The sequence below is a fragment of the Pteropus alecto genome, unplaced genomic scaffold, assembly GCF_000325575.1.
Source record: "Pteropus alecto unplaced genomic scaffold, ASM32557v1 scaffold123, whole genome shotgun sequence".
In the NCBI taxonomy this organism is placed as follows: domain Eukaryota; kingdom Metazoa; phylum Chordata; class Mammalia; order Chiroptera; family Pteropodidae; genus Pteropus; species Pteropus alecto.
The window spans coordinates 1297097-1307746 of NW_006433950.1; the positions used below are offsets into that span (position 1 = coordinate 1297097).

Here is a 10650-nt window from a genome sequence, read left to right on the forward strand (position 1 = left end):
TCGTTTGCACCCAAGGTCACCAGTATCCGATGCATCGATGCATCGGAGAAAGCGATGACATTGCCAGGGGTGGTGTGGCGCCATTAGAATTCCGCAGTTCGGCGTTCTAATCACAGCGCACAGTTTTCTCATATGTAACATGAGGATAATCATAGGGACCTGAGGGCGATTACACGTAACTCCGTGACAGTGCTCAGCCAGCCGAGGCCACCGACCCTCCAGCCGCGGACACTGGCGCCAGCAGCGGGAGAGCTTCGCTGTGGCTGCCCTGGCCTGCCCCCATCCGCCTCGCCACCCAGCGTCTGCCTGCAACTCTGTGACATGCTGAAAAAGGCCAAACGGTGGAGACAGTCAAGAGATCAGGGGTTCGGGGGAGGGCGGGATTTTCAGGGCAGAGGAAAGAGTCTGTACGACACTGAATGGTGGATCCGGGTCGGCGCACGTTTATCAAAACCCGTAGACCGTGCAGCACAGGGAGCGAGGCTCAGAGGACACTGCGGACCTTAATGACGACAATGATAATGAATCGACATTGGCTCATCGACTGTAGCAAACGGCCTACACGCACGCAGGACGTCACTAATAGGAGAAAGCAGGGGCCTGCTGAGGGGCATTTAAAAACCCTGGATTTTCCGCTGAATTTTCCTCGGAGCAAAAACAGCTCAAAAAAAAGTCATTAAAAATCAAAACGGGCAAGGTCGGGGTTCGGCCCGCAGCCATGCCCAGCGCCCGGCGCCCAGGCCCATACCTTGCCGTAGAGCTTGTTGTGAAGGACGGAGGATGCTCTCCTCGTGATCTTGGTGACCACCCCCGAGGAGCACACCCCAGTGAGGATCGTGCACAGGGTGCCGAGGCCGTACACCGGCTCAGACAAGAGCAGCTGGGGGTTGCCCAGTATGTCGCCTCGGTCTGCGGAGGATTTGTTGCTTTCCTGGCTGCTGATGGCCTTCGGGAAAGAACAGGGGGTGTGACGTGACGAAGGGTACACTTGGTCTCTGTCTGCAGTTCCTGGCAGAGCTCCTGAGACGACAGAGTGCCAGGAGCCTCTTTTGTTCTAATACTTGGCCTTGACTCTGGTTCCCAAACTTCTAAGACCCTGGGAGATTCTGGAGTAATGGGAGTCTCTCTGTAGCGGACGATACGGCTGGGGGTTGGGGCCTGAGGGCCCCTGGATAGCTTCAGAATGGGGGCTGGTCACCAGAAAGACCAAACCACGAGTGAAGAAGGCTTGGAACTTTCAGCCCCGTGCCCATCCTCCACGGGTGGGGAGAAGGGCTGGACGTTACATTATTAATTTATCGTGCGTATGGGATGAAGCCCCATCAACATCACTGAAAAACGGGGTTCAGAGAGCTAACGAACTGGTGAACATGTCCACGTGCCAGGAGGGTGGTGCCCCCCCAACTCCACAGGGACAGACACCCCTGCACTTGAGGACCCTCCTGGACCTATGTACCTCTTCATCTGCCAGGTCATCGTATGTTTTATTATGTCCTTTATATATAATAAGCTGGTAGACGTATTTCCCGACTTCTGTGAACCATTCTAGCGCATTATCACACCCCTGGAGGGGATCACGGGAACCCCCAGTTTATCGCGGCTCCGTCAGTCGCACGGGAGGTCCTCCCTTGTGATGGGCGTCTGAGGTCGGGGGTGGTCTTGTGGGGCTGAGCTCTTAACCTGTGGGCTCTGCTGACTCCAGGGGCTGAATGTGAGGTCGATACAGGGAAAACCTGGGTGTCAGAGGCATGTGCGTGAATAAGAGGAAACGTGAGTTTTCTTTTTTAGGGGGTCAGACCCCCTGGATCCAGGGTGAAATTCATTGGGGAGGAAAGTCCTCCTCGCTAGGGCCACATAAGGGTCAGTGGCTGGCGCAAGGTGAACCCGTATGTTAAAACCGCCCAGCTCGGGCTACAAAACAGTCACGGGGCTGTGCGGTACGGCACAGGGAATGCAGCCGAGGACAGTGTGATAACTGTGTGGTGCCAGGCGGGGACCACCCCGTAAACTATATACATGTCTAACCACTCTGCTGGACACCCGAAACTAATATAAAATAATCCTGTCAACTGTAATGGAAAATAAAAATTTTAAGCCCTCTCTGCTTTTGCTTTTCCCTGCCTCTCCCTCCCCACCGCCCCAAGCTGGATCAGGCCCCTCTGTCCATCCCTGGACCACACTAGAAGTCTCTAGAAGTCTAACCAGCCTGTCTCCCTGACTCGTGTCCCTCCACGCCGTTACCCGCTCCCCGCCCTCCGTCCCAAGGCACCCTGCTTTCTAGAGAGGCCCCTTTTCTTCTGTCATAGAAGGAAATGGCTTGATCGACCGCTTCACGCTATGCTGTTCGAATCCAGCGCTTGAGCACCCTCCAGCATCCTCCCGCCCTGTCTGCAAGCTCCGTCTGCAAGCTCCGTCTGCAAGCTCCACCGCTGCATGCACGGAGAGCCTGGGGGTCTGCCTGCCCAGACTCCTCGCAAGCGAGGGCCCAGGGCAGATTCTGCCAAGGAGAACCACAGGGAGTCTGCGAGCTGGAGGAGGAGACGCCATCATACTCTGGTGGAGACTATGGGCAGGGGCTCGGGACACGGGTTGGGCCAGCGGCTCACGGGCGCCCGTCTGAGAGTCTCTGGGCCACGGCAGCACTGCCCGCTGCTGAGATGACTGGGGGCCCTTCCCTGCGGACCCCCGAAGGCCGTGCGGCCTCTGCCTCCCGCATTCAAGCTCCAGAAGCTCTACGTCAAGTGGCTTCCGTTTCCCCAAAGAAACCCTGCCTGACACACGACTCAGAAGAGACTGGATCCAACATTGTCACGGCTTTCGGTGGCTTAAGGTGTGTCCCTAGGAGGACCGCACCCCACTCGCCCCCCCCCGCCTTAAAATGCCAGCACTGGGCCTATTTCCCCAGCTCCGTCTCCCGCACTCACTATAAAGGGCTCACAGGAGTGTGGATCTCCCGCAGGTCCGAAGCATCTCTCTCCAGGACCTGGGGACCATTCCTTTGAAATGCAATCATCGGAAGGACAGGGTCCCTGTCCCCCAGTCTCTGTGGGACGATGGACCCCAAGCGCCGTGGCCACCAGCTATCAGGCCGGGCGGCTCGCTGGACACCGGCCCCGTCCGGCATGTTCTCACTTCCCCGACTCTACTGAGCCCCGACACTCCCGGCTCCCTTGTTCTCCCTGTCAAATCCCCAAGTCACCTCTGCACCAATCAGCGTGGAGCTCGGGCCTCTCCCCTGCGCGGGCAGTGACTGGATGAACTCGGTCCCCTGGGTCCCCTGTGTTAACTTGTTTGTCTTGGAGGTGGCCTCCCCGACCCGTGTGGGGGTCAGGGCGGGGTGGGGGGGCGCATATTTTCAATCAGGAGAGCGAGAAGGCAACACTGCCGTTCAAGGATAAAGGTGGTATGCAAAGCGTCCCTGGGGAGCAGAAATGTCTTGGTTTTGTCCCAACAAGTCTGCATGGGTGACGCTCATTCTGTGAGCAAGGAGGTCAGAGCTGGGAGGGAGGGAGCCCCTGGAATTCTGGACCTCAGAAGTCCTCCCCGGAGCCCCATTTGTCCTGTTGGCAGCAGCAGGCTCTGGGCTGGCTGTGAGGGTCCAGGCCGTGCTGTGGACCCTCAAGGAAGCCACCCCGCTCTACCCAAGCCACGGAAACGCACCTCGCTCCCACCACGGCACTCACCCCCGAGCCCTGCTCCAGCCAACAGCTCAGCCACCAGAAGTCGAAGAGGATAAAGACGATGAAAATCAGCATGAGAAGGAAAGACATGGTAGAGACCATGTAACCTGGGAAGAGAGGGGGAGGCGACACGCGGGAGCCGCGGGAGGGTGCACGGCAGATGTGGACAAAGCTGCTGTTCGCCCTGTGTCCCTGGACACTGCGGAGGACTGCCGAGAGCTGGGTTCTGAGGCCAGGGAGCCCTGGCTTCGAATCCCGGCTCTACTACTTGCAAGCTCTGTAACTGTGGGCGAGGGACACTCTGCCTCCTCACCTGCAGGATGGTGATGTGAGTCACACCAGCCTCATGGGCCACTCTGAAGATGCACCCAGCCCAGGGCCTGGCACGTAGCGTATTCTAGAGAAGGCAGTTCCCCTTACACGGGTCCTGAGGGTTTAACTTTCAAAATCACAATGGCTGCCTTTCACGGGGTATGTATACTCCTTGCATACGAAGTGCCAGGCATAGCGCTAAAAATGTGCATCGTTTCTGAATTAGAGTTTCCTATTCCCATTTACTGAGTCTCCAAGAGGTGGGGTAATGTGCCCCAAATCACAGAGCCGGGAGATGGGGGGCTGGGATTCAAAAAAGCCAAGGAGGGGTACGCCCAGCTTGCATCCCCACCTTTAGCATCTGTCTCTGGCCCCAGCGTGCTGCCCTCCTAGCCAGTCTGTGTCCCATACTCTGCCCCCCAGATCCCACGCTCAAGGGCCACCTCTTCCCTTCTCCGATGACATCTGAGACTGTGCCTGGCTACAGAGATCTCTCTCACTCTCTAGTGGGTGCAAATGTCCAGCTAGATCCCAGGGTTGGTTCTTAGATGGCCTTGTGGCCCCTCCCGTCCGGAGCCTGACTCATACTAATGTTTATAAATACGAGTCAAGCGGCAGCCTGATGCATTTGTGCACTTCACAAGCGCGTGCTGGGTTCCCGCTCGGCCAGGCCCTGTGTCACGGGGCTGCTTGTGGTGGAAGGGGTGGGGACGGCGGTCTCTCCAGCTCAGCCTGCCGCTTTCTCCCCACGACAGGTGGAGAGGAGACCCACCTCACACAGGGTTAGGTCCCAAAGTCCATGAAGAGTAAAAGGTTGACAAGGAGTCAAAATTACTCTTGGAAACCTCTTAAAGGACTCAAAAAACGCAGAATCGCACGCTTGGACTCGTGGCTGGAACACGGCCTAGGTAGGTGTGCACGGTTTGGCGATGTGCACCACTTAGTAAAGCAGGAGCGTCGAAGCTTCTCAGTGCCTTCGGAAACACATCTTCATACCATCGAGATAAAAGCTTCGCCGATGGTCTAACGTCAGCGATGCCGATGGTTTTCATCCCATCCCATCCTGTTTCTTTCACTGCGCTTAAAATCCACTCAGTTGATTCCACAGCCCGCCAGTGGCGAAGGACCCACAGCTTGAAAAACGCTGAAATACCCAACCCAGCCTGTCCGCAGCCCGCAATCCCGACCATCTCACTTAAGCTCTCATGCAGCAAGCGTCTGTTCCCCCGACCCTAAATCACCCCCAGGCAAGGTGCTAGCCAACTAGGGACACCCCTACAGCCCAGGGCCTCCCCTCCAGATCAATCAAACCAGTCAACCCGAAGCTGACTCCGTGTACCTGCCTGCCTTGCCCACACCTTCCCACAAAAACCCCAACCGCGTCTATGGGCCACGCCTCCCGAAACCAGGTGCTTCCCCAGGGGGCCCTGCGTGGCACGCCAGGCCCGCTGGCAGAAAGCTCTCCCTCTGTGACTATGATTTCCACGTCTGCGTGTCTCATCTACCCGATGAAAACAAACCCCAGGCGCCCTGGAACACGAGTACCCGCAGAGCTTCCAGCACCGACTGTGGCGGCAGAATTGCTGTGACTGAGGTGCGTTGGGATCGTGCAAGGTAAACCACGTGGCGTGACTCCGCTGCACCTCAGGGCATCACGACCCCCTGCCAGCCAGTCTGGCCCAGCTTCGGTGGCAGGGCTGGTCCCAGAGGGGACCCCCGGCCAGGCAGGGAGCGGCTGGACTGTCCCTCCGGCCGCCCGGACGTGGTGGGTGGTGGCAGACGCGCCATCTCAGTGACCCTTCTTCGCTCTTCTCCTTCTTCGTGAGCTGATTTTCCAGCCCTGGGGAGGAGGAGGAAACGGAGCATCTCTCAGCCTCCTGCACCTTCTCCCAGAGTCAGGACGAGTCCTTGCAAAGCCTTCCGCTCCTGGCTGCCGCCCTTTTCCAGCTCCCCCGCCATCCACCTACAGGGCCCACCCAAGTCCAACCCTAACCAGCAGCTTTTCCATGCAACGCTCTGCTGCAGGAAGCCTTTGACCTGGACCCCAGCATCCGGAGAGCGCGTCCCTCCCCGACTATGCAATCAACCCTCAAGGGCCTGGACTTCCCAAGAGCCCAACGTGGTGAGAGAGGCAGCTGGAGAGAATAAACAAAGCAATGACCTGGGACGAAGGAACTAGACTCGAGAATTGTCATCACGGTACTGTGCAACCTCAGGTAAATCCCTGAACCGCGTGTGTTCTCATTGGTAACTGGCGGGCCTACAGATGGCTGCTAAGATGCTTTGCAGCAATGCACTTCTGACACAACTGCACAAAACATAGTTGGGACACCAGCCCAGGCAGATTCTTGGCCCGGAACAGGATGGGGGGTGGGGGGGCGGTCCCTGGAGATGCCAGCACACGCTCCTGATGACAGGAAGCAGCACGGTGAAGAATGTCTGTTATTTCTGCCTGATTCTCTTCTTCTGATAACAACACCCCAAGATTTCCTGGGGAAGCGAGCCCCCTCACTGGAATTTGAATCTTGAGGGAAATTACACCAGGATGGAAAATATTTGGAGATTTTCTTCAGAAATATTCGGTACCCGCTCCTGCTGCTGAAGCCCCCAAGCTGCCGAGGCCTGCTTCCTCATCTTTTCCTTTCATCCTGTGAGATCGATCACCCTTTCCCTCCAATTATTTTTCTGCCCAGATCCGTTTCTGACCTTCACGGCCGAAGATGCTCTTGGTGACAGGAGCCTACGATGTGCCAGGCATTATACTAGGACCTCATCTAATCTTCACCACCAGACTGAAAAGCTGGTACTGCGACCTTCACCTGTGCCCAGGAGGGTCCGTAGAGGTTAAGGTGCGTGGCTGAGGTCACACAGCTTTGTAAGCAGCAGGGCTGGAATTCAAACCCAGAACCGACCTTATTTTAAAAAGGGACGTCTTTCTGTCCAGTCGTCCCCTCTCAGGGAAGAGCGAGGCCATGAGCCTCCAGACACCGGGGCCTGGGCCCAAATCATTCCTGATTTTAATGCCTTGATTTTTAAACCTGTGTTCCTCACAACCATATAATGAATGAAAATCCAAATGCCTTGCAAAGTTCTCAGTTTATGCCACTTCAGGCCAAAGTGACCCACCGTCCTGCCTCAGCGGCCCGCCCATAAAATTCCGAAGGGAAAGGAGACTTTACGATTTCATTTCGACTTTTCCCGAACTATCTCCTCTGCGTGGAAAGCGAAGGGAATCCGAGGTCTTCACCGCACTCCCTGAATCTGGGTGGCCTCATCTGAGATGGAGGGGAGCTGCTATGAGGTCACCGAATCACCCTGAAACGGCTCGAGGTCCTATATCAGGTGTCAGTCACAGCCAGAGCCCCGGACGGGCGGTCACCTGCAGCTGGTGGGGCACCAGGGCGACAGTCTTCCCCCGGAGGGTCTCCTTAATGCGCTCCTCGAAGACCTGCTTCCCCACACGGGCGTCCACGGCCGACAGTGGGTCATCCAGCAGGTAGATCTCGCGGTCGGAGTAGACGGCGCGGGCCAGGCTGATCCTCTGCTCCTGCCCCCCGGAGAGGTTGAGGCCCCGCTCCCTGATCTGTGGACAGGCAGCCAAAGGCACCCCAGCTGGAGGGTGAGCTCAGCCTGGGGAGCCCACACCAGCCAGGCAGGCGCATGGGGCAGACCCAACCCCCTCAGCACACCCTCCCGGACACCTGATGATTTGGCACCTCTGCCATTTAAAAACTACCTTTCTAAATTTGCCTAGTGACGGATGAAAACACTGCTTTTAGTTCAATAAAATTGCATAACTCTTAATTACGTACAAATTTTCTATAACTGCAACTTCTCAGGAGGCACATTAAAACTTTAATAATTTAGAAAATAAAATAAATCTCTCATTCCCAAGAGACAGCAGCTGCTAACGTATTACTTGGGTTACAAGTCTCTGTCACGTGCAAGCGGCCCCTTGGCCTGGGTGGCCCACCGTTGACCCCCAGACAGCCGGGCCTGACCCGCGAAGGTGGTGAGCAGAGCTGGCCCTCCGCACCCGTGGGTTTCACATGGGTGGCTTCCACCAGCCACGAATCGAAACGGCATTTTCACATTCCCAACCAGAGAGTCCCGACCGAAGATCCAAAATACCATTTTTGATCCTTGGCCGGATGACTTCACGGGCGTGCAGGGCTGACTGTAGGGTCAAACGTTAACTGCGGGCTATCGGCTATGTGGGGGTCGTGCCCTTCCCCCCACGCTGGCCAAGGGTCAGCTCTACTCAGTGGGACAGAGATGCAATCTGCTGCTGCTGCCATGGGAAGGACCACCTTATACGATGCCTTATGTCAGGAGTGACGGACAGTAGTGGGCCACTGGAGTGAGCGGGTCTCCCTGTTATGGGTCCCCTTGCAAACCAGCCCTCCAGGCTGCTGCCGGCTGGCCCACGTGAGTCAGGCTCTGAGGACAAGTCCTGAGCTACCGTGAACTCTGGAGATCTCTAGAAGAGGCGTAGAGCTCAAAGAGCAGGCAGGGTGACCTCTCGTCACTGCCAGGCCTCCAGTTCACCCCCGCGTGACTTGGACCAGCTGCTTACCCTGGCCAGGCCTGTTTCTCGCTCGGCCACTGATTCGACAAACACCAGGCGCCAACTGTGTTCTTCTCCTGATGGGCAGATGCCTGCTCTACCCACAGGGCTCCACGCGCATCGACCCCTGACCCTCCAAGCAACCCGACGAGGTCAGCCCGGGCCCTCCTCCCCCCGCCCGGGAGGCGGCCCGAGAGCCCACCACGGTGGGGATGCAGGACGCTCGCTCCCGCTCACCTCCGTCAGGTCTCCGAAGGGCAGAATTTCCAGGGCCCGGTTCAGGGAGCAGCAGCGGAGCACCTGGAGGTACCTGCAGAGATGGAAAGCTGAGGGCCAGCGGCCGCAGACGCCCCGGCCCCCCCACGGTCAGAGGGAGAAGGTCTTGCACTGCATTTGGATCTGAACCCGAGGTCGAGGGGAAGCCACTGGAGGCTCCCTGCATTTCCTCCCTTCTTCCTTTTAATCCGATACTTGTACTTGGTCAATATTTGAACAGAACAGAAAGAAGACACGGTGAAAAGCAAGTTTCCCTCGCATCTCTGGTCCTCGGCTGCTTTTCCCAGAAGCAGCCACGATGACAGTTTCTTGTGTGTTTATTAAGAAATGATCTATCCACATATGCATGTGTGCAGCATATACAGGCTTATAGGGTCTTAATGGCACCGTAGCGCCCTATTACATACCCTCACATCAATTATTCAGCCACTCCCCCAAGTCTTTTGCTGCTGTGAACGATGCGTCGTGTGAATTATTTTTTTTCTCAGTCTTCATACTCGTGGGTGAAATTGCATTAAGCACCTAGCAGTGCTGAGCCAAAGCGTTGGTGCATTTTTATTCTGAGATTTCAAAATAAAATCAGATTTTATTCAGAGATTTCAAAACCGCCCTCTGAGTCCTCAGTCCGAAAGGCTGTGTTTTGGGACGATCACCTTGGAGGCACACGTGGGGAGGAGCGGCCCCGAGGGGCAAGGAAGGATGCGATGGCCGGCGGCCAGCCCCCCAGGCCACGAGTCCAAGCCCGTTTCCTCCACGTTACGCAACTCAGCACCCTGCTGACTTGCCTTTCAGTTAGGGGTCAAGGATTAATATGATCGAAGTTTTAAAGGAAACTTCTGGACAGGGAGGGTTATTGTGGCCCGTACAGTATAACAGGTAAGCACGAAGTTTCTGAAAAAACTGGATTCAATCCAAGTGACATCAGATCCTGCCAGGTGGGTGACTTTGGGCACTTTATTTAACCTCCTGAGGTCTCAGCTGACTCGCCTAGAACGTGGACATGATAACGCTCTTTCTCTCACAGTGAGGAGGAAATATGGCGATGCACGCTGTGAACCCACAGCAGTGTCAGCAGCTGTCAAATCACCGTTAGCCGCTGGGGGTCCCTCCCACCCAGCCACACACTCCACGCCCCTTCCGGGAGCTTACCGGGCCTTGTCCAGCTGGCTCCCCATGAGGATATTCTCCATGATGCTGCCCTCGATAGTCCAGGCCTGCTGGGGGACGTAGGCCTGGCTTCCGCCCACGCTCACCGAGCCGTCCAGCAGCCGCATCTACGGCACAGCGAGTCCGGCCTCAGGGCAGCGTGGACCGGGGTGGCCCCTGCCCCCTCACAGCCACAGTGCCCAGGGATGCACTGTCCCCTGGATCCTGGGGGCTCCCCTGTGTAGAGGGGCTTCTAATAACCATGAGTGCGCCTGAGGGAACAGCCGTGATGACGTGGAACCAAGCCAGACTGCAGGGCTGCACCAAGGCCAGCGCTGACGGCAGCCGACGCCTCCTCACCCAGCCCCTCTCCCTCGCGAGCGTGTCTCCACGTGCCTCCCGGTGAGGCAGAAAGCTCCAGGCCACCTCCGACCACCCCGCATGTCACAGAATCATTCCTAATGGCGTTAGGTGCGATAATGACTTTGTGGTTAGATGAAAAAATGTCCTCATGTCTTGGAATCATGATGACGTGCTCAGTGGGAAAGTGTCAGAATCTCTGTAATTTAAAATAGTTCTACGAAATGTTTCTACGGGGTTGTGGCAAACGTGCAAACGCCATCGACTCTCAAATCTAGGCGATGGGCGTGTGCGGTCTTTATTGTGGTA

The 10650-nt window shown here is 56.7% G+C and overlaps 1 protein-coding gene across 1 annotated transcript in view; it reads right to left on the reverse strand.

The window, feature by feature from the left end:
• The window catches only part of ABCC11 (ATP binding cassette subfamily C member 11), a 19805-nt gene extending 9591 nt beyond the window's left edge, over window positions 1-10214 (reverse strand). The window contains exons 1-6 of the mRNA XM_015586891.2: window positions 9985-10214; window positions 8797-8869; window positions 7362-7575; window positions 5755-5832; window positions 3684-3787; window positions 749-946 (exon numbers count right to left, since the gene is read on the reverse strand). Coding sequence (XP_015442377.1) covers window positions 749-946; window positions 3684-3787; window positions 5755-5832; window positions 7362-7575; window positions 8797-8869; window positions 9985-10109 — 792 coding nt within the window. The 5' untranslated portion in view covers window positions 10110-10214. The remainder of the gene's footprint in view (window positions 1-748; window positions 947-3683; window positions 3788-5754; window positions 5833-7361; window positions 7576-8796; window positions 8870-9984) is intronic.
• Window positions 10215-10650: the final 436 nt, after the last annotated feature.